General features: G+C 43.9%; 1 protein-coding gene and 1 long non-coding RNA gene across 5 annotated transcripts in view; one reads left to right on the forward strand and one right to left on the reverse strand.

Moving 5' to 3' along the window:
• Positions 1-11,240, forward strand: part of LOC122556798 (dedicator of cytokinesis protein 2-like) — a 754,195-nt gene extending 742,955 nt beyond the window's left edge. The window contains exons 49-52 of the mRNA XM_043703987.2: positions 907-1,087; positions 2,599-2,716; positions 5,503-5,663; positions 10,508-11,240. Coding sequence (XP_043559922.1) covers positions 907-1,087; positions 2,599-2,716; positions 5,503-5,663; positions 10,508-10,540 — 493 coding nt within the window. The 3' untranslated portion in view covers positions 10,541-11,240. The remainder of the gene's footprint in view (positions 1-906; positions 1,088-2,598; positions 2,717-5,502; positions 5,664-10,507) is intronic.
• Positions 1-24,476, reverse strand: part of LOC148147587 (uncharacterized) — a 59,077-nt gene that overhangs the window by 13,336 nt on the left and 21,265 nt on the right. For 2 of the 4 annotated variants that reach the window (XR_015759822.1, XR_015759823.1), the window contains one exon: positions 2,635-2,803. This is a non-coding gene — a long non-coding RNA (uncharacterized LOC148147587). Of the gene's footprint in view, positions 1-2,634; positions 2,804-11,758; positions 11,821-24,294; positions 24,380-24,476 lie in introns of those variants that run through there. The other 2 variants (XR_015759824.1, XR_015759825.1) reach the window with 2 other exon arrangements.

Raw genomic sequence — 24,476 nt, forward strand, 5'->3', positions numbered from 1 at the left:
GCAGGGAGTTTGTTTCCACTGGCGGGTGAAACTGGATCTAAGGGGGTATAACCTCAAAATAAGGGGGCTCAACCTCTCCCTTCTACAATACTAGTCCGAAAGAATTCCCAATTAAGATTGCTAACTTGGCTGAACAAAAAGGGAGAGAGAAGCAGAGAAAGAAGAGAGGGAGAGAGAGAAAAAAGAGAGAAAGAGAAGGCTCTTGACTGAGCAGAGAGAGAGAGAAGAAAGAGAAAGGAGAACTGACAAGCCCAGCATGTAAACAGACTGCCTGAATAATAGCTGCCTGAATAAAGGTACCTTTTTGATCAGTAACCTGTGACAAAGAAATTCCTGAGAAAAAGAAAAGAAGACACAGGACGATCCAAATAGAAGAACAAAAGCTGCCGTGGTTTTGAGATCAGAAAGTTGGTTTTGTAAATCTTAATTGGGAGTTTTATCGGACTAGTATTATAGGAGGGAAGGTAAAAGATAGGTTAGAGGAAGGAATTGTAAATAGTGATTCATTAATTATTCTCTGTCATACTTTAAGAAATAAAGTCGTTAATTTTTACTTTACATAGTTCTTGGCCACTCAGAGTTTTACAGATCACTGCACGGGATAAATCTTTTCTGTGTTGCTGGTTTTAAATTAAGCAGGAGGGTTTACCCCAAGTCGTAACAGTTGTTATGGGCTGAATGGCCTGCTACCACACTGTAGGGATTCTATACTGTGTCTTCAATGTGCCTTTCGTCAGTGTGAGTTCACCACATCAAAGGCTGGAACACGTTATCTGTATTACGGTTCATAAACTCTGAATCGAGTGCAATCTCCGGGATGCTGACTGTTTTTGTTTTATGCTTTTAAAAGGAACTGAATAAATTCAATGTTTATCTCACGCCAAGTGTTCCCTGTTTTGCTTCAAGTGGTGGTGTGATTCCTGACAGCCCCAGGCCAAGGACCCCAATCCTTAAATCTGAAGACAAGGCTCCAGACCGAGTGTTCAAAGAGGAAGGGGAGGTTAAACTAAGAAGGGACAGGAAGAGACAGAAGAGAAGTAGCGTGGTGTTTGCAGACAGCAAGACCGAGCCTTCAGACACCAAGCGAGTAAGCAGCATAAGGAACTTAATACTAGTGAAAAACCCATTGACATGGGTGCAGCTGGTTCTAAACTGGATACTGGCATCTCTGATGTTTCGGAAGACTGCATGTGTAGTTCTCAGTTTGCCACGGATATTTACAAACCAAACCCTGATGCCGTTAAGTAAAACAGAGCGCCACAAAGCAAGGCCACTCAAACCCTATCATTGAGCATCCACTTGCAATCATAGAGATATACAGCACAGAAACAGAACCTTCAGTCCAACTCGATCATGCTGACCAGATATCCTTAATTCATCTATCCCTATTTGCCAGCACTTGGCCCATATCCCTCTAAGCCCTTCTTATTCATCCAGATGCCTTTTAAATATCATAATTGTACCAGTCTCCCCCACTTCCTCTGGCAGCTCATTCCATACATGCACCACTTCTCAAGCTCCAACATGAAAATGTGGATTTTGAGCCCCAACATTACATTTAATTTGTTAATGAACTCTTGTCTCCTCGTGTGAATTTAAAGTGCTGGCTTGAAAAGGCAGTGTTATGTCCAATCACAAATGGGACTGATTAGTGATAAATCATTTACAGTTCATAGTGGTGCATGAAGCCCAGTGATACCTCAGTGTCAGAATTCCCCAGCCTCTGTTTGATATCTTCAAGCTGCTCTTTTGACAATGTGGGCACAAAGATCTAAATAAAAAGGAAAGCACTGGCAACGCTTAAAAACACAGCTGGCTTTGGCTTGATCTTAACCAGTTCCTACTGGAATGCATTTGGCCACAGCTCAAAGCAAATGTCTCACTCTCACGCTGCAGTTTGGTTGCTGTGTAAAATGAAAAGGCTACACCTTTATGAACTGACTCTCATTAGTGCAACACGAAGGTAGATTCCCTCCATATCCAACCCATGCTACACCTATTTTGGAGACGTATCTTGACCGTTTATCTAAAGAGCTTCACTCTGAATTCAACCCTAACCTTACCTGCCCTGAGAGCTTTTCATGAGACATTGTAAAGGGAGTTTTACTCTGTATTCAAAGCATATTGTTCCTTCCCTGAGGGTGTTTCACAGGATATCATAAAGGGTGCTTTACTTTGTACCTGTCTTGGTAGTAAAGGGAGTTTTACTCTGTATCCAACCCGAGCTGTACTCAACCTGGGGTGTTAGTATAGAGAAAGTTTTACTCTGTATCTAACATCTGCTGTACATTCCATGTGAGTGTATGACCGGACAGTATGGAGGTAATTTTATACTTTGCCTAACCCAAGGGTGATGCTTTGAGTAGTGAAAGACTATTCTGCCTAACCAATGCTATATCTGGCTTTGGGATATTTGAAAGGACAGCATTGAACTAATTACAATGTACCTAACTCCGTGGTCGGGAATTTGAGAGTGTTTAATATTGAAACTAATCATCTGAATAATTTTTTAAAATTCCTTGGCTTAATGGCTGCAAATACTTCCCCGATCCTGTCATGCCAGGTCATGAGATTCTTCCTATTTTTTGTCCTTTTCAGCTCTCAAGAAAGCAGGAGTTTCGGAGCGATACCAACCTGTCAGACCAAGCTGAGAAACGCACATCGTCTGTGCTCAAGCAGATGAGCTTTGCCAGTAGATCAGTGCCAACAATCCCAGGTAGTTTGCGGGAAAACTGCAGGATCTACTTAAGGTTACAGTAAACATCTTAGCTATGTCCGCTCCAGCCTAGGCAGGTAGGAATTGCTGTTCAGAAAAGAAAACAGAAACAAGTTTAGTTTGCCTTCTCCATGATAGTTGCTGTGTTGTATTGTGAACGATTCATCACAGGAATGAACCTCTATCAATCAGTCCACAGAGATATCAGAGGAGGAATCTTCTCCTCAATGCTGTAGAATTTTGGGAATCACATGTTCGAAATTATCTCTTTCCTCTGAAGCATGCAACTCTTAAAAACTCATGTGATGTATCCCAGTTAGTCCCAATAGCTGATCTAAGCCTGATTGCATTTTAAACAGTGAGTTGCCCCCCTCACCCCATTGCCAGTCTATCTGGATTCATCCAGATACCCTCAAACATTCGCCTTTTAAGACTTACATTGAGGAATACATGTTGGTCAGGCATGAATTGAAAATTGGCTGACGGACAGGGAACAGAGTTGGAATAAATGGGTCTTTTTCCAAGTGGCAACCAGTGATTACTGGGGGGTACTGCAAGGCCCCAGCTAGCCACGGTATATAGATAAATTAACTGGATGAGGGAACTAAACGTAACATTTCCAAGTTTGCTTACAGCTCAGAAGTGAGCGGATTTGAGAGTTGTGGGAGGATGCAAAGAGGCTCCAAGGTGATTCAGACATGCTCGGTGAGTCGGCAAACACATGGTAGCTGCCCGAAACGTCGATTCTCCTGCTCCTCGGATGCTGCCTGACCTGCTGTGCTTTTCCAGCGCCACACTCTCGACTCTGATCTCCAGCATCTGCAGCTTGGGGTGGCACTGTGGCTCAGTGGTTAGCACTGCTGCCTCGCAGCCAGGGACCCAGGTTCAATACCAGCCTTGGGCGACTGTCTGCGTGGAGTTTGCGCATCCTCCCCGTGTCTGCGTGGGTTTCCTCCGGGTGCTCCGGTTTCCTCCCACAGTCCAAAGATGTGCAGGTTAGGGTGAATTGACCATGCTAAATCCCATAGTGTTAGGCGCATTAGTCAGGGGGAAATGGGTCTGGGTGGGTTACTCTTCGGAGAGTCGATGTGACTTGTTGGGCTGAAGGGCCTGTTTCCACACTGTAGGGAGTCTAATCTAAAATGTGAAGTTGTACATTTTGGTGTGAAAAATGGAAAAGAAGAATATTGTTTAAATGGCAATGTATAGGGTAGTGTGGATGTACAAAGGGATCTGGGTATCCTTATACACCTGTCAATGAAAGTAGACAGGCAGGTGCAGCAAGCACTTAAGGAAGGCGAATGATATATTGGCCTTCATGAAGGAGGATTTGACTTCAGAAGTCGGGATGTCTTACTGCATTCATATAGAGCCTTGGTGAGATTACACCTGGAGTAATGTTTGCAGCCTGGCTTCCCCTACCTAAGACAGGATATGCAGTAGACAGAGGAGAAAGTGAGGACTGCAGACGCTGGAGATCAGAGTCAAGAGTGTGACGCTGGAAAAGCACAGCAGGTTAGGCAGCATCTGAGGAGCAGGAGAATTGACGTTTCAGGCATAAGCCCTTCATCAGGAATGTGCAATTGACAAAGTGTAGTGGAGATTCACTAGGCTGCTATGTGAAATAGCAGGATTATCCGATGAAGATGGAGTGCTTTAACTGGGCCGACATTCACTCGACTTTAGAAGGCTGAGGAGTAATCTGATTGAAGCATATACAATTCTAATAGGGTTGGACAGACTAGATCCAGGAAAGACATTTTTCCTGGGTGGGAAGACGAGACCCTGGGGACACAGTTAAAGAATATGGAGTGAACCATTTAGGATTGAGATGAGGAAATATTTTTCCATTCAAAGGGTAGTGAACCTGCGGCATTCTCTACCACAGAACACTATGGAGGCCACATCATGGAATAGGTTCAATAAAGTGATAGATCATTTTTTAGATTTTGAAAGCATCAAGTGATATGGGGAAAAAGCAGGAAATGGCCTTGATATTGAGAATGAGCCATGACCATATTGAATAGCAGAGCTAACTCAAAGAGGCAAATAGCCCACTCCTGCTCCAAGTCTATCTGTTTCTATGCTCTTGCTCAAATTAGGTCTTGTTTCATATCATCCACAAGACATCACTATTACACTGAAGTATCAGCATGAGTCACCAAAATGAGATTTGAACTCGCAGCTTTCTGTCTCTGAGGCTCACCAACCTGACCTGGAAATGTATCGCCATTGCTTCAGTGTCACCAGGTCTAAGTTGTGGAATTCCCTCACAGACAGTAATGTGGGAGTCAGTATACTCTAAAGGACTGTAGCGGTTCGAGAAACCACCTTGTCCAGGGCTGTTCGAAGTGTACAATAAATGCTGACTCGGCCAGACCCTGTGAGTGAATAGAATTGAGGAGTGCTAAGCATTGAGCCACAGTTAAATACCAGGGCTGGTCTGCCATACAGCAGCGTTATTCTACAGTTCCAGACGCCAAGTGACCAATACTCCTGATGTACACTAACACAAAAGCAAAATATAGTGCATGCTTGAAAACCAGAAATCAAACCCAAAACCAATTTTGTTGTCAGGTCATCTTAATCTGGAATATTACCTGCGTTTCTCTCCACAGATGCTGCTGGGTATTTCTGGGTGTGTTTTATTGCTTTCATTGATCCGGCACGTTGTTTTTAAATCCATCCGGAAGCTGACAATTTGTTCAGGAATGAGGGCATTTCTGCGACAGCTTTCCCTTTCTCCTGGGCTGATCTCTTCAATGCGTTACATCCCTTTTTTCCAGCTTTGATTTTTGCGGTGGCGAACGGAGGTGAAGACCAGAGTCTTGATGAGAACGCACTGAAAAGGATGAGCCAGCCGACGTTTATGCTCTCCCTCGATGAGAATGATGGAGAGAAGAAGAGCACCCCCAAAAGTAAAAAAGCTTCGTTCTTTAAGAACCGGGTGAGTCTTTGATCTTTCGGAGCAAGTTTGAGGGATTCTTTTTTGTTACAGACAACACGCGATTGAGGATCGAAGCCGGTAGCAAATTGCTGCTATCACGCAAACTCACTCCAAGCTGAGCCAGGTCAGGCCACAATAATACAGCAGGGTAATGGGATTGGAGGGTGGTCTCTCTTGGTGGGGGTGGGAGGTTCAGGGTGATGGTATGGCTGTGATAGTGAATCATGGCATCCAGAAAGATGTCAGCTTCTTTAGGACCAAGGAAAAATGTAAACTGTCCCACTATTCAGTTAAATTATGGCTGATAGAGTCATACAGCACAGAAACACAGCCTACGGCCTGACCAGTCCTTGCCAATCTATTTTTTCAAAACTAAACTGGTCCCCCCTGCCTGTTCCAGTCCCATATCCCTCCAAACCGTTTCCATTCACATATCAATCAAAATGTCTTTTTAATGTAATTGTACCTGCATCCACCATTTAGAGTCATAGAGCCATAGAGATGTACAGCATGGAAACAGACCCTTCGGTCCAACCTGTCCATGCTGACCAGGTATCCCAACCCAATCTAGTCCCAGCTGCCAGCACCCGGCCCATATCCCTCCAAATCCTTCCTATTCATATACCCATCCAAATGCCTCTTAAATGTTGCAATTGTACCAGCCTCCACCATTTCCTCTGGCAGCTTATTCCATACACGTACCACCCTCTGTGTGAAAACGTTGCCCCTTAGGTCTCTTTTGTATCTTTCCCCTCTCACCCTAAACCTATGCCCTCTAGTTCAGGGCTCCCCAACCCCAGGGAAAAGACTTTGCCTATTTACCCCATCCATGCCCCTCATAATTTTATAAACCTCTATAAGGTCGCCTCTCAGCCTCCGACACTCCAGGGAAAACAGCCCCAGCCTGTTCAGCCTCTCCCCGTAGCTCAGATCCTCCAACCCTGGCAACATCCTTGGAAGTCTTTTTTGAACCCTTTCAAGTTTCACAACATCTTTCCGATAGGAAGGAGACCAGAATTGTATGCAATATTTCATCAGTGGCCTAACCAATGTCCTGTACAGCCGCAACATGACCTCCCAACTCCTGTACTCAATACTCTGACCAATAAAGGAAAGTAGACCAAATGCCTCCTTCACTATCCTATCTACCTGTGCCTCCACTTTCAAGGAGCTATGATCCTGCACGCCAAGGTTTTTTTGTTTTGCAACACTCCCTAGGACCTTACCATTAAGTATGTAAGTCCTGCTAAGATTTGCTTTCCCAAAATGCAGCACCTCACATTTATCTGAATTAAACTCCATCTGCCACTTCTCAGCCCATTGGCCCATCTGGTCAAGATTCCCCACGCGAACCACTCTCTGTGTAAATAATTTGTCTCTGATGTATTTTTTTAAATATCTCTCCTCTCACCTTAAAAATGTGCCCCAGCCTTGAAATCTCCCATTTTAGAGAAAAGACAACAACCACCAACTCTACCTCTACCTCTCATTATTTTATAAGCTTCTATCAGGTCACCTCACAACTTGTACCTATCGTCCAATTACCCATCCTTGATCCATCTCCCTTATTATTCATACTGAGCTAAAATCTATCAATCTCAGTTGATTTTAATTTCTGTTATCCCACAACATTGGCAACATAAGACTCCAAAATGATTTAACTTCAACTTGACCTTGGCTAATGTGGAACAAAAGCAGAAATTGCTGGAAAAGCTCAGCAGGTTAGAGTTAACGTTTCGGCTGGAGTGACCCTTCCTCAAAACACAGGTTAATGTGGATTCCCTCACCATAGCTTCTCTCTCTCTCCTTTACTTAATCCCTTTATCATTTCAAATTCCTCAATGAGATCACAGTCTGTCTTCGAGACTCGACGGAATACAAGCCACATTTATGCGGCTTGCTCTCATAATGTAATTCTAATTTTAGGAGTCAATTGGAGGTGCTGGTGGGTGGGTGTTGGGCAAATGGGATAAAATCCCATCATGAGCGGTCTCCATTGCTGTCCCACCTTTAAAAGAGGGGACAGTTTCTCACAAGATTCAACAATCCACTCCCCAAGAGTAGGTAAACCAATCAAGATAGCACTTAAAGCTCATTTCATCCACACTACCAGATGGGAGCCCACCACTGAATCCAGAGTCCAGGATAAATGTGGAGATGCCCTGAGGTCAACACTTGCTGTCCATGCCTCTACAGCAGTGCCACACTGCTGAAACAATCAAAACATCATTCAGGAAGAGAGTCTGACCCTAACGTTTTGATCGCTGCAAAAGTGCCCTGAACCTATTACGGTCTCTTCAGAGCGCTTCAATTTTGAGGCTGCCCTATACTTATCTTTTGCTGTTCAGCAGCACCCTATAGAGTTGTCCATCAGTGAATGTAGACGCACTTGTTATTGCCCACTTGCTATGAGATCACCCCCACATGTGAACATCAGATACCAGAGGCACCAGTCCTTGATTACTTTCCAAAGCTAGTAGATTTCATAGAATCCTTACAGTGTGAAAACTGGTCCTTCAGCCCATTAAATCCAAATCCACCCTCCGATGAGTAACCCACCCAGACCCACTGCCCTACCATGTTATCCTATACTTATCCCTGACTAATGCACCTAGCCTACACATCCCTGAATATTATGAACAGTTTAGCGTGGCCAATTCACCTAACTTGCACATCTTTGGACTGCGGGAGAAAACTGGAGTACCCAGAAGCAACCCAAGCAGACATGGGGAGAATGTACAAACTCCACATAGACAGTCATCCGAGGGTGGAATCAAACCCAGGTCCCTGGCCCAGTGAGGCAGCAGTGCTAACCACTGAGCCACCATGCTGCCCCAAAGATTTTGTCCTTCAAGATTCTGATAAATCTATTCTGTACTCCTCTGGGGTTAACATACTCTTTCCGCGCAACAGTGCCCAAAATTGAAACCCCTAATCTGTATTCGGTTAACTAATTTCACATCAGGTGTTAGTGATGTTACAATTCAGTATCTTCCAATGGAGAAAATTGACCAGGGCTCTGGCTTACGATCAATATCTAGTGTGCAATGATCAGATTAGGCACAACATTGTCCAATTCACATAGACGGTGAGGGTGGCAGAGGACAACACAGAATGAGATAAGGAAAGTAACTTCTAAAGGTGGACTGCTGAGGAGATTAATTGGCAATTTCCAGATGGTGCTCACCGGAGTTAACCAACCAAATCAGCATGATCGTTGCACTCAATGTTAGCACTGGAGTGGTACCTGTTGTTCTTGTACTTCATTTGACCCGCTGTCAAGGCTGAGCTCAGAGACAAGGCTGCGTGCCAAGCTCGAAGCCAACTCTGCCAGGAGTCAGGCTGACAGGGAGCCAGAAAGAGTCCTGTTTTTGTGGCACGAGTCTGAGCCTGTCCAGGCCATTTCACAGCCAGGACTCTGTCAACAGGCACACAACCACACACACTTTGGGAACAGCCTAAATCAGCACCATGCCTCTCTCTCTCTCCATGGGACATTGCCAACCCTGCCTGTCTGACAGACACAGGCTGTTAAAGGGACCACAACAACTGACCCATTGCCTTCCTATGGTTTGGAATTTTAACTTGCCTTGAACAGGCAATTGGGGCTTCACAAAAGACCGAGAGTTTTAACAATGCATAAGGCACAAGGTTCTGATGTTTGAACTCCAGGAAGAAATCATGTTTACCCTGACAGACCAAACTCATGACAACATGAGTGAGGCCACACAATCCCCAGGAAAAGCATATACAGTCGGCTCTGCAATAACGCATGTTTCTTCAATGCAGAGTGGCTACAATGCGACTGAAGAATCTGGACCATTATTTGTGGAACATGAAGTTCCCTTACGTGTGTTGGCTATCATGCGATTCCAGCCCCATTGGTTTAAATGGTGCTGCTATGACGTGATTTTCTTATAAAGTGGGATCACATGGAAACAGAACTATCGCGTTATATCAGAAGAGACTGTACCTTGATTTCGCCGTTTTGTTTTAGGTCTCCTTCTGGACCCACAGGAGCAAACATGCTCTACAAGGAAAGGCTTGGCAGTTCCCTGCCATCGACGTTCCTCCTCCTCTTCCTCCCTGACATCTATATGAATACTACTTCCAGCTGTGTAGTGACAAACATGGGAGCTACACTGTTCGGGTCCTCCCATCCCCCCAAATGTGGCAAAGTCCTGTCACAGGATTTCCCACTGTGTTCACGTGGGAGTATGACCAATGCAGGATAGATCTGGACAGTTCAGATGCTTGAAGCAGATAGCACTAATGCATGTAGAGAATGGTGCGGGTGAATGCACGCAGGGCAAGGACATTAAGGGATTCAGGAGGAAAGGCAGGCAGAAATATTTAGAGGACAGTCATGTGGAATACAATCCTGCTGGCTATAAATGACCTTTCTCATATAGTGGAATCCATAGAGTGTGGAAGAAGGCCATTCAGCCCACTTACCCACCAAACTACATCTCGCCTAGACCCACCCCGTAATACTGCATTGGGTTTTTGTCATGGCTAACCTGCACATCTTTGGACTGTGCGGGGAAACCGCAGCACCCTGAGGAAACCCACAGAGACATATGGAGAATGTGCAAACTCCACACAGTTACCTGAGGCTGGAATTGAACTTGAGTCCCTGGCACTGTGAGGCAGCAGTGCTAACCACTGAGCTCCGTTTCTGGGTGTTAGATTCTCTGTAATCGCCAGAGTCTTAGCCTTGGCTCTTTTGTTTGATTTCTAATGGTGTTGAGGAGATGTTGTAAATTTGGAATCAAAATTGTTGTCTTTATCATTCCATCAGAAGTCTGACAACAGACTTTCTTTTTATCTCCCCTGTCTTACAGCTGACATCTAAGAGCGGTGAGGATGGCAAGTAGCCTGGAGAGAAGCTCTCCTTCGTCAAACTCAGTGGAGGGTCGTCGGAGTAGAGAGCACAGCTCCGAGAGCTGAAGATGTCAGGGGAGGTCTTCCTCAATCACAGCACTGCAAACAGTAACCATTCAATACTTTATCAGCGCACACACACACGCAGACAGACAGCCAGACACACACACACACATACACACCCACACACAGACAGACTCTCTCACACACACACATGCACACACGCACACTAACACACACATACAAACACAAACACATACACATACACAAACACAGACACACACACAAGCACATGCACACACACATACACACGCACACGTGCACACACACACAGATACGCACACAGACAGACAGACAGACACACACACACACACACATAATTCTTGTGACTCAAGGGACGCTACTTTTGTTTTTCAAACCCTACTTTTCTCTAAGACTGGTTCTGCTCAGATCGAATTTGCAAGATTAATTGCTGAACAGTTCTGCATATTTTGACCTCTCCAAATAGCATTCATTCTCCAGAAGCTGGCAACAGGGTGAGAGGGCTTGCTCATTTACACAAGAAATGACCTCCTCCAGCTCTTGGATTGTGAAGGGTGAAGTCTCAATGTGGTTTCTTGACGTTCACTTCTGAGTCCAGAAATTGCCGATGTTGATATGTTGCAATGAACTGAATAAAATGTTACCATCGGATTAAGGGTGTGCTGACATTTTTGTAGCCTTTGTCTCTCTGAGTTCTTATTTAGAAGATGGATAAGGATTTTTGCAACACCACTGCATCCGATTTTGGGAACGTTACATCTGTGTCATAGAGTCATAGAGATGTACAGCACGGTAACAGATCCTTCGGTCCACCTTGTCCATGCCAACCAGACATCCTAACCTAATCTAGTCCCATTTGTCAGCACTTGGCCCATATTCCTCTAAACCCTTCCTATCCATATAGCCATCCAGATGCCTTTTAAATGCGCCAGCCTCCACCACTTCCTCTGGCAGCTCATTCCATACACGCACCACCCTCTGAGTGAGAGAGTTGACCCTTAGGCCCCTTTTAAATTTTTCCCCTCTCACCATAAGCCCCTGTTCAGCCAACTCAATAATCAGGCCAGGCAGCTGGCCATCTCATGGTGCATGATGACAAATGAAGCCATTCAGTCCCTTTGACCTTTGGGTTATACTTCCATCTCCACTGGTAGACCTTTGCTCCATACCGTTAATTGTCTTCGCAAACAAAAATCTGACCAGTCTCAGCCTTCAGATGTTGATTGACTTCCAACTCCCACAGCCTTCAGGAAAGAGAGATTACAGGTGAATTGGTGGTAGATAAAAAGCCACTGGTTGTGTGTGATAGCACTTTCCAATATAAAGGAAAGAGAATTCAGAATTTCCCCAGCCATTGTGAGAAGCAATACTTCTCAATTTCCCTCCCCAATGGCCTGATTTGTTCTGCTCCTTTGTTCTCAATGATCTTAACAGAGGAAATTGTTTCTTTTCAATTTATTTTATCAAATTATTCTAACATTTTTAAACACCTTGATGAGATAACCTCTTGAGATTTGATATTAACAGAATGCAAGTCTGGGTTTATGCAAGCTGTCTTTTTAAGTTAACTCTCTAAATCCTGCAGAGGGGGGAGTCCTGGGAATATCACTTCACATGGATACCCATCTGAGATAGCATGCAACAGGGAAAGATAGGGATTCCCTAATCTGGGGAGGAGAATCGCAGCCATATGTACTTTGCTGGAACTGTGTTGCTCTTGGCTCTTTGTCTGGGGCAGTACAATTCGGAGGGAAATCCAAACGTAGCACCACTAAGGTCTCCAGGCATCTCAGTCATGACCTGGACCATCTTTCCACAGTCAAAAATCAGGACATTTCACAGGAGCTGCCTCACCATGACCAGGGTCAGGAGGAATGGGATTGGTGGCAGGGCTCTTATGGAGTTAAGCCAGGTGGCACCAAAATAAAAGTGGACATTTCCTGACACAGAGGTGGGGCGGTAGAAAGACTTTCTCATTGCATTAGCATTACATTGGAGTTTTTAAAAACATCTCTCATATGCTTCCTACCAACGTATCTCCCAGTACCTAACCTCAAGCTCTTTTATACTATGAAAGTCTAACTTCCATGATCCTTGCTGTTGAGTAACAGCCTCAGATACCCTGTCCTCTTGACCCATCCTGACCTTATAGAGGTTTATAAAATCACAAGGGACATGGATAGGCTGAATAACCAAGGTCTTTTTCCAAGGGTGGGGGAGTCCAGAACTAGAGGGGATAGGTTTAAGGTAAGAGGAAAAAGTTATGAAAGGGACCTTGGGGTAACTTTTTCACACAGAGGGTGGTGCGTGTATGGAATGATCTGCCAGAGAACACGATGGAGGCTGGTACAGTCACAACATTTAAAAGGCATCTGGACAGGTAAATGAATAGGAAGCATTTAGAGGGATATGGGCCAAGTGCTGGAAAATGGGGCTAGATTAATTTAGAATATGTGATCGGCATGAATGAGTTGGACTGAAACCTTACTCCATGCTGTGCAACTCTGACTCTTTGGGTTCCCTGTGTCACTAAAATTCAATTCCTGTTTCCTCGATTCTCTTCCCATTAAGCTCCAAGCTCCCCTTCCTGCTTCCCAAATTTGCTGATATCATTAATAGTAATTTCTCCACAGCTTCTGGGACCCTCTCTTTCCAATCATGAGGGGCACAGATAAGGTGAATGGCAAGTGTCTTTTCCCTAGGGTGGGGGATTTCAAGACTAGGGGGAAGGTGAGCGGAGAAAGATTTAAAAAACACATGGGGGGCTTTTTTATTTACACAGAGAGTGGTTCGTGAATGGAATGAACTTCCAGAGGATGTGGGAACAGCTACAATGTTTAAAAGACATTTAGATAAGGTACACAAATAAGAAATGTTTGGAGGGATATCAGTCAGGAGCAGGCAGGTGGGACTGGTTTAGTTTGGGAACATGATTACCGTGGACTGGTTGGAACGACCTGTTTCGTTACTATGTGGCTCTATGACACCTTTGCCAGTGCCTACATGGCAGACTCTCCCAGTTAGAACGTTCTCAATACCTCTTGTTCTCTCCTCATCTCTGTCTTCAAGGTCTATTCACTTGCCAACCATAAGCTTATTTTATCTTATTGTCATGATAGTTTCAATGGAAATCTGGTTGAGGGGTGGTGACATCTCTCCCCTAACATGCGACACACCATCTGACTATAAACTCTATGGTTTATTTCTGTATAGACTTCCATTGGAGTGTCTTTCATCACCAAAGCAATACCTTAATTTATTTCCACTTATTCTTCTGGTACTTTCTCCACCTTTTTCATATTGCGACAACCCACCACCTCTTAGGTCTCTAACACCTACTGAAGTAGCATAAACATATTCTCACTGAGATATCTTCATTGCGTTCCTCTCTCAGCCTCTGCCCTAAGCAACACCTTACCCGATGTGACTTCAGTCGTGATCTGACCTCATGTTCTCTCTCCACTGAATTCACTACCTTTATCTGGCTTTCCGTGTGAACTCCGCAACCCATATTCATGGCAATCCCATTGAGCTTTCCACGTCACGTGAATAATTACAGATCAGTCATTGTTTTTACCTCGTTGATTTTAACCCTACTGCGAATCCTCTTGCAAGGATGCCTGCCTTGAAGACGTTTTCCTCCTCTTTCTATAAGAATCTCAGGGAGCCCCTCTCCCACTGCAACTCCCAGGTACTCTATGCTACTTTCTCCCCACCCCCACCCTCCTCTAGCTTATCTCTCCACGCTTCAGGCTCGCTGCCTTTATTCCTGATGAAGGGCTTTTGCCCAAAACGTCGATTTCGAAGCTACTTGGATGCTGCCTGAACTGCTGTGCTCTTCCAGCACCACTAATCCATAATTACAGATCAGGCCAAGTCTAATCACTACTTTCAATCATTTGCCACTCACAGTCCCCTTTTTATTTATTATCCTACTTCTTTCTTTGTGTGTTCCCGAACAAACTCTCTTCCAATTAACTTATATCATTCAAAATTCCAATTCTCTTTAACTATCTATTCATCATGAAATTTCTGCACCTTGCCAAAATTAAGATTATTAGTGTACTCTGTCTCACCCTGTTAGTTCCATCTGGTATAGTCTCCATTTCCATTCCATAGCGTCAAAACCCACTAGCTTTGACAGAGGACAACTAATTTAGTCATCACCCAAATCTGGCTGAACCAGATAATGCTCTATTGGGTCTTACTGTCAATGGCCAATCCTGTGCGTCATTCCAGAATTATCCTGGAGTCCAACCTGAATATTTGTTTTCTGCTGCAAACTGTCTTCTTCAGTTCCATTCCATCCTCCATGGTGTCCTCTGCTCTTACCCCCTAAAAACATATCCAAGGGGCTGATGGACTAAAATCGAGACTTTCTCATCCTGTACTGTTGCCATGCATATCTCTTCCTCTGAAATTTGTATAATTCTCTGGTTTTTGTTCTTCATCCCTCTGTCTCTAAATATGAGGTGCTGCATTTTGGAAAGGCACATCAGGGCAGGACTTCATACACTTAATGGTCAGGTCCTGGGAAGTGTTGCCAAGCAAAGAGACCTTCACAGAGGTTCATTGCTTCCTTGAAGGTGGAGTCACAGGTTGTCAAGGTAATGAAGAAGGCCTTTGGTACACTTGCCTTTATTGGTCAGTGCATTGAGTATAGGAGTTGGGAGGTCATGTTGCGGCTGTACAGGGCATTGGTTAGGCCACGTTTGGGGTACTGCATGCATTTCTGGTCTCCCTGCTATGGAAAGGATGTTGTTGAACTTGCAAGGGTGCAGTAAACATTTACAAGGATGTTGCCGGGATTGGAGGGTTTGACCAATAGTGAGAGGCTGAATAGACTGGGGCTGTTTTCCCTGGAGTGTCACAGGCTGAGGGGTGACTGTATAGAGGTTTATAAAATCATGAGGGACATGGATAGGATGAATAACCAAAGTCTTTTTTCCATGGGTAGGGCAGTCCAGAACTAGAGGGCATAGGTTTAAGGTAAGAGGAAAAAGATATAAAAGGGACCTTGGGGTAGCCTTTTCACACAGAGGGTGGTGTGTGTATGGAATGAGCTGCCAGAGAAAATTATGGAGGCTGGTACAATTACAGCATTTAAAAGGCACCTGGACAGGTAAATGAATAGGAAACATTTAGAGCGATATGGGTCAAGTGCTGGTAAATGGGACTAGATTAATATAGAATATGTGGTCGGCATGAATGAGTTGGACTGAAACCTTATTTCCATGCTGTGCAACTCTGTGACTCTTTGGGTTCCCTGTGTCACTAAAATTCAATTCCTGTTTCCTCGATTCTCTTCCCATTAAACTATGGCCATCAAGTTCCCCTTCCTGCTTCCCAAGTTTGCAGATATCATTAATAGACATTTCTCCTCAACTTCTGGGCCCCTCTCTTTGTAATCTGCCATTATCACCTCAAAGAAAAACCTTCTGCCCTTGCAATTGATCACCTCATGTCCACCCTTCCTTTTCTCCCCAAGGCTCTTGAACATACTGCCTCCCACTTCTATTCCCATCTTTCCTAAGATTTCATATTTGTATCCTGCCTCATCAGCAAAACTTGATTCAGTATTTTTGAGATTGTAAACAAAAAGGTTGATGAGAGAAGAGCAGCAGACATTGTCGACATAGATGTTGACAAAGCCTTTAACAAGGTTCTGCGTGGTAGACTGATTTGTAAAGTGTGATCGTGTGGGATTCAGGGAGAGCTTGCCAATTGGATACAAAATTTGCTTGACAGTATGAGGCAGAGGATGGTGGTAGAGGGTTGTTTCTCATACTGGACACCATGGTATTCCACAGGGATTGGTGCTGGATTCACTTTTGTTTTCATTTATATGAACAATTTGGATGAGAATTGATAAGTTTGCGGATGAGACCAAAATTGGTGGTGTGGTGGACAGTGAAGAAGGCTACCTAAGATTACAAAGGACCAATTGGGCCAATGGGCTGAGGAGTGGCCAATGGAGTTTAATTTGGATAAATGCAAGGTATTGTATTTTGGTAAATTAAACAAGCAGAGGACTTAACCAGTTAATGGTAGGGCTCTGGGTAGTGTGGTCAAGCAGAGACACCTAGGGGTTCAGGCACATAGTTCTTTGAAAGTTTGGAAGTTGCAGGATAGCTAAAAAGGCAATTAGCATGCTTGCCTTCATTGTTTAGACCTTTGAGTATAGGAGTTAGGACATCATGTTGAGGCTGCACCGGATGTTGGTGAGGCTTCTTCTGGAGGTACTGTGTGCAGTTTTGGTTGACTTCTTATAGGAAGGAAATTATCAAATTGGAGGAGGTTCAGAGAAGATTTACCAGGGTGTTGCTGGTACTGGAGTAGGTACTCGGGTGGTGAAGAAAGCATATGGCATGCATGCCTTTATTGATCGGGGAATTGAGTACAAGAGTCAGGATGTCATGTTACAACTTTATAACACCTTGACTAAGCCACACTTAGTTTTGCATTCAGTTCTGGTCGCACATTAGAGGGTGCAGAAGAGGTTTACAGGATGCTGCCTGGATTAGAGGGTATGAGCTACAAGGCGAGGTTAGAAAAACTCGGGTTATTTTCTCTGGAGTGGCGGAGACTGAGGGGAGACCTGATGGAAGTTTATAAAATTCTGAGAGGCATAGATAGGGTTGATGGTCAGAATCTTTTCCCCAGAGTTGAAATGTCTAAAACTAGGGGGCATTCCTAAGGGAAGGTGATGGGCTGGTGGTATTAAGGCTAGGCTACTAATCAAGTGATTCAGCTAATGTTCTGAGTCCCCGTGTTCAAATCCTGCCATGGCAAATGATGGAATTTGAATTCAATTTAAAAAACATCTGGAATTATGAAATCATTGTCAATTATCGGAAAAACCCACCTGGTTCACTAATGTCCTTCAAGGAAGGAAATCTACCATCCTCACCTGGTCTGGCCTACATGTAACTCCAGACCCACAGCAACGGGCCCTCTGAAATGGCATAGCAAACCATTGCTAGTACATTTCTAGTACAACATTCAGTTGTATCAATCGCTACAAACTCTTAAAGAAATGTTACCGGATGGATCAGCTGGCATTGAACTAGCCACCATGAAAGGCAACGGCAGAAACAGCCCTGTTGACCCTGTTGCAGATGGGGCAGTGACAGGATGTGGTGAATCTATCAGGAAGGTTTTTCACGCAATGAAACAAAGGGATCAGTTAAAGTATGTTTGCTTTAACGCAAGGAGTGTCAGAAACAAGAGTAACGAACTTAGAGCGTGGATCAGTACTTGGGACTATGAAGTTGCGGCCATAACGGAGACGTGGGTTTCACTGGGGCAGGAATGGTTGCTTGATGTTCCAGGGTTGAAAATGTGTTGCTGGAAAAGCGCAGCAGGTCAGGCAGCATCCAAGGAACAGGAGAATCGATGTTTCGGGCAGAAGCCCTTCTTCAGGAATGTTCCAGGGTTTAGAGCATTTAAAAAGAATAGGGAGGGTGGAAAAAGAGGAGGGGGTGTAGCATTACTAATCAAAGAGTGCATCACAGCTAGAGAAACGAAGATTGTTAAGGAAGGTTTGTCTACTGAGTCAGTATGGGTGGGAGTTAAGAACAGCAAGGGAACAGTCACCACTTTGGGGGTTTTCTACAGACCACCTAATAGCAGTAGAGAGATTGAAGGACTCATAAGCAGGCAGATTCTGGAAAAATGCAGATGTAATAGGGTTGTTGTTATGGGTGATTTCAACTTTCCCAATATCAACTGGGACCTCCTAAGTGCAGATGGTTTGGATGGAGCCGCTTTTGTCAGGTGTATTCAGGAGGGTTCCCTTACTCACAATGTAGACAAAGGGAGAGGCCATTTTGGATTTGGTGCTCGGCAATGAGCCAGAACAGGTGTCAGATCTTGCGGTGGGAGAACTTTGGTGACAGTGATCACAACTGCCTCACATTTAGCATAGCCTTGGAGAGGGAAAGGAGCAGTTACCGAGGGAAGGTATTTAATTGGGGAAAAGGAAATTATGACGCTGTCAGACAGGAGTTGGAAAGTACAGACTGGGGGCAATTGTTCCACAGAAAGGGCACAGCAGACATGTGGAGACTATTTAAGGAGCAGTTGTTGTGAGTGATGCGCAAATTTGTTCCTCTGAGACAAGTAAGAAGGTGTAAGATTAAGGAACCTTGGATGACAAGAACAGAGGTGCCTTTCGTCAAAAGGAAGAAGGCAGCTTACGTAAGGTGAAGGAAGCAAGGATCTAGCACAGCTTTAGAGGATTACAGGCTTACTAGAAAGGAGCTCAGAAATGGACTGAGGAGAGCCAGGAGGGGACACGATAAAGGCTTGGCAAGAAGGATTAGGGAGAACCAAAAGGCATTTTACGCATATGTGAGGAATAAGAGAATGATCAGGGAGAAGGTAGGGCTGATCAGGGATAGTGGAGGGAACTTGTGCGTGGAGTCTGAGTAAATAGGGGGAGCCCTAAATGAGTTTTTTGCTTCGGTTTTCACAAAGGAAAGGGACCTTATTTTGAATGAAAACTTAGAGGAGCTGGGAAACAGGCTTGACCAGATCAAGATTGATGAAGTTGATTTGCTGGAAATTTTGGAAAACATTAAGATTGATAAGTCCCCAGGGCCAGTCCAGATTTATCCTAGGCTGCTCCGGGATGTGAGAAAGGAGGTTGCTAATCCGCTGGCGAGGATATTTGTCTCCTCACTCTCCATGGGAGTTGTACCGGAGGATTGGAAGGAGGCGAATGTTGTTCCTCTTTTCAAGAAGGGTAATAGGGAAATCCCTGGTAATTACAGACCAGTCAGTCTTACATCCATGGTCAGCAAAGTTTTGGGAAGAATTCTGAGGGATAGGATTTATGACTATTTGGCAAAGCATAGTGTGATTAAAGGCAGTCAGCATGGCTTTGTGAGGGGCAGGTCATTAGATTAGATTAGATTACATTACAGCGTGGAAACAGGCCCTTCAGCCCAACAAGTCCACACTGACCCGGCGAAGCGCAACCCACCCATGCCCCTACATTTAACCCTTACCTAACACTACGGGCAATTTAGCCTGGCCAATTCACCTGACCTGCACATCTTTGGACTGTGGGAGGAAACCGGAGCACCCGGAGGAAACCCACGCAGACACGGGGAGAACGTGCAAACTCCACACAGTCAGTCGCCTGAGGCAGGAATTGAACCCGGGTCTCAGGCGCTGTGAGGCAGCAGTGCTAACCACTGTGCCGCCGTGCTGCCCATGCCTCACAAATCTTATTGAGTTCTTTGAGGAGGTGTCAAGACAGGTTGACGAAGGTCGAGCAGTGGATGTGGTGTATATGGATTTCAGCAAGGCATTTGATAAGGTTCCCCATAGTAGGCTCATTCATAATGTCAGTAAGCATGGGATGCAGGGAGATTTGGCTATCTGGATTCAGAATTGGTTGTCTGACAGAAGGCAGAGAGTGGTTGTAGATGGAAAGTATTCTGCCTGGAGGTCAGTGTTGAGTGGGGTCCCGCAGGGCTCTGTTCTTGGGCCTCTGCTGTTTGTAGTTTTTATAAATGACTTGGATGAAGAGGTTGAGGGGTGGGTTAGTAAATTTGCAGATGGTACAAAGGTTGGAGATGCCATTGATAGTATTGAGGGCTATTGCAGGCTGCAGCGTGACATAGAGAGGTTGCAGAGCTGGGCTGAGAAATGGCAGATGGAGTTCAACCTGGATAAATGCGAAGTGATGCATTTTGGAAGGTCGAACTTGAATGCTGAATATAGGATTAAAGACAGGATTCTTGGCAGTGTGGAGGAACAGAGGGATCTGGTTGTAAAAGTACATAGATCCCTCAAAGTTGCCACCCAAATGGATAGAGTTGTTAAGAAAGCATATAGTGTTTTGGCTTTCATTAACGGGGGATCGAGTTTAAGAGCCGCAACGTTTTGTTGCAGCTCTACAAGTCCCTGGTGAGACCACACTTGGAATATTGTGTCCAGTTCTGGTTGCCCTACTTTGGGAAAGATACAGAGGCTTTGGAGCGGGTGCAAAGAAGGTTTACCAGGATGCTGCCTGGCCTGGAGGGCTTGCCTTATGAAGAAAGGTTGAATAAACTTAGACTTTTCTCTCTGTACAGAAGGAGGAAGAGAGGAGACCTGACCAGGTATACAAGATAATGAGTGGAATAGATAGAGTCAATAGCCAGAGACTTTTCCCCAGTGCAGGATTGACTGCTATGAGGGGTCATAGTTTTAAGATATTAGGGGAAAGGTATAGAGGAGACATCAGAGGTAGGTTCTTTACACAGAGAGTTGTGAATACGTTGCCAGCTGTGGTGGTGGAAGCAGAGTCATTAGGGACATTTAAGCGACTGCTGGATATGCACATGGAGAGCAGTGAGTTGAGGGGTGCGTAGGTTAAGTTACTATATTTTACATTAGGATTTAACATCAGCACAACATTGTGGACCTAAGGGCCTGTTCTGTGCTGTACTTTTCTATGTTCTATGTTCTAAGATGCTGAGGGAGCTTGATGGAGTAGTGACCGAGGATACGTGCCCTCAGGGGGATGTCTGGAGATATAGGTGAAAGAGGTCATCATTTAAGCTGAAGATGAGGAAGAATGTGTTGTCTCAGAAAGGTATGGCCTTTTGGAGTTCTCTTCCACAGAGAGAATGCTCGATGCTGTAATAGACAGATATGTGATTAACAATGGAGTCAATGATCATGAGAAAGGGGAAGACATGGTGGTGTTGTTTAAGCCACTGTCAGATCAGACGTGATATTATTGAATATTAGAACAGGTCAATTCCATTGGTTACACATATCACACAATCTCATGGTTTGTCGCACCAGCTGAAAATTCAACAGACTTTGTGTTCCCATTAGTAGGATTTTCATGATGAATGGACAAAAGCTATAAAAAGAACTTTATTTTCCATTATCTCAATGAATATTTCCAGCATTAATTAATTCATTCATCATTAATTCTTGTGGAATCATAGTCCTGCAGGGTTGGGAGCATGGAACTGGAAAAGAGCATTATGTTTGCAAGCTGCATAATTTCAGCTTCTTATGATGATCTATTGACTCTGTATCTTTGTCACAATATGACGTGCAAGCCTGAAATCCTAATGCTTATTCTTCATTGAAGGTTGTGCCTCAATCTAGTACAGAATTCTATCAACACTGGACTAAGATGGATATCGTCAGCTCTTGTGGCTTCGATGTTAATATAAAACATTATATATTGATGATTTTTTGTTGCAGCTCCATTTTCAGTGGAATTTGCATCATACCTTAGGGCCGAATCTATCAACCGTGGGTCACTGAACATTAACACCGAAGGGCAGAACATCATTCAACAGAGGGATATTACCACAGAAAATCCAGCTGCAAGTTTTATCAGTTATTTTCCTGAGGAAAACTTCACACTCATTTCACTGGAGAGGAAGAGGAAGAGGAAAAGTCCAGTCATTATTGGAAGTGAAAGCATTGTTCATTCTTGAGCTCCATTTTGCAGTTAACAAATAGAATGTGTGTCCTTCACATGATTTTATGATTGCAGATGGCAGAATTTAAACTTGATTAATAATTCTACAGTTGGAAACAGTCACAGTAATAGTGACCAAGAAACTATCATTCGTTGTTATAAAAACCCATCCAGTTTAGATTAGATTAGATTAGATTACTTACAGTGTGGAAACAGGCCCTTCGGCCCAACAAGTCCACACCGACCCGCCGAAGCGTATACCACCCAGACCCATACTCCTACATTTACCTCTTCACCTAACACTATGGACAATTTAGCATGGTCAATTCACCTAACCTGCACATTTTTGGATTGTGGGAGGAAACCGGAGCACCCAGAGGAAACTAATGTCCTTGTAGGAGTGACCGCAGTCTCTAAGGCAAGAAGATTTTGAAGGAGTCAGGAATTCAGCAGTTTATTCGAGTGGTAAAAGATTATAGCAAGGAAAGGAACTCAAGATCTTCACACAGGATGATCGAGCTCATTCTGTCACACACACTCACAAAATTAACATCTTTATACTTTCTGACATCAAAATATCAAGTCCATAAGTCAATCAACTGGACAATGATTACATCAGGTCTGTAAATCAATTGACTTGGCACTTAATTACATCAGGTCTGTAAATAAACTACATCAAATTGTTAGTTCATTTAACTAGGCATTTTGATTACATCAGATTGTTGTGTATTACGTATCTACTAGTCAGATTCAAATGGTGCTCATTCGCTTATGTGGTCACTTGCTTATCTTCTAACTGTTGCCCCTGAATACCCTGTAATCTGCTAAATTTCTGCCTTGCTAACTTAAATCAGTCAGCAATTAACAGTACCTCAGTGGTCCAGATGTCGTGTCTTTTATGATGTAGAAAGTCAATCACCTTAAAACATCATATTCTATGGTCTTGTGAGACATTGCATTATAAGTTTCTTTATTTTTTTACTAAGGTTCTTTTCTTACTAACCCACTCACAAGCACGCTACATTTACTATTTCTGCATTTTATTCATGCATTCATAAAACCGTGGTCTCTCTACTCTGCAGTGCACTATGTCACCTGAAACTATGAAAAGATTACACTAATACCCCCTCAGAACTGTCTACCGGGACTTGAAGACCTTGCAGGACATCAAACAAGTTTTCTCCATCAGCACGTACCTGCTGGATACATCTTGAATAGGGCCTCTGCCCCTTTTATGAAAGTTACTATCAAAATAGAGCTTCCGTGAAATTGAATGAACGAATGATTAAATCAGCAAATCTCTCGACCAAGCTGCGGTAATCAGTTCACTATTCCCTGTGTTTTTATTAAGTACATATACAATTTCTGACTTGGTTAAATCATATCAGCCTGATACTCGTTCTAGTATTCTCTACCCTAGAAGGACCACACCCCTCATTCCCCTACTATAGTCCTTTAGGGAAGGAAATCTGCCATCTTTACCTGGTCTGACCGACATGTGACCCTCAATGGTATGGTTGTTTCTGAACTACCCCTGAAATGGTCACATAAGCCACTCAATTCAAAGGCAGTTAAAGATGGACAACAACTGCTGATTTTTCTGTAATACTCAGCTTCCAATTAAACTAAACTTTGAAAGCTTAGGAGCTGAAAATCTCTGCACAATTTTCTTTAGGTCAAGGAGAATATGGTGGGGTCTACTTTCTGACCACTTTTGGAGTCCCCTGATTTTATTGGCACAGTTATACAGCAGACGAGCGAGCTATCAAGTGAGCCACAGCAAAAGCCTTAAAAGTTTGAAATTTAACAGGTCAGGGTTTTGCTATCATTCCAAAATTATATCTTTGTGCTCCAGTGTACGGCCTATTGCAGTGAATTATTGACTCAGATTTCACTGGGATTAGCTATTTGCACATGAATCATCATAGAATTCCTACAGTGTGGATGCAGGCCATTCGGCTCATCAAGTCCGCACCTACCCTCCAGAGAACATCCCACCAGACCAAACCCCCTACCCTATCCCTGTAACTCTGCAATTCCCATGGTTAACGCACGTAGCCTGCACATTCCTCAACAGGAATGGCAATTTAGTATAGCCAATCCAGTAAATCATGACTTATACTCGTTGGCTAATGAATCTATAATTGGCCAACATTTGATACCAACAGATTACTGGTAACAATTTTGTACTCACATTCTCAATAGCAGAAAAGTTATGATTTTGAGTGTGATTTGATTTAGATGCCAATCTCACATTAAACTTACTGGAAGGTACCATCTGAGTAGACGTCCTGCGTAGAGTATGTACCAACTCTATCCCATGCAATGTTTTTCTTACATCATTCTGAAAACTTACGACACTGAAAGATAATGAATAACTAAGGATGTAAATCATTCTCAATAACAGCCTTTACTGACATTAAATCATAACAATTTTACAAGAACAG

Source organism: Chiloscyllium plagiosum, unplaced genomic scaffold (genome assembly GCF_037043375.1).
Source record: "Chiloscyllium plagiosum isolate Xiang-an unplaced genomic scaffold, Cpla_swu_hap1 HiC_scaffold_16, whole genome shotgun sequence".
NCBI lineage: Eukaryota > Metazoa > Chordata > Chondrichthyes > Orectolobiformes > Hemiscylliidae > Chiloscyllium > Chiloscyllium plagiosum.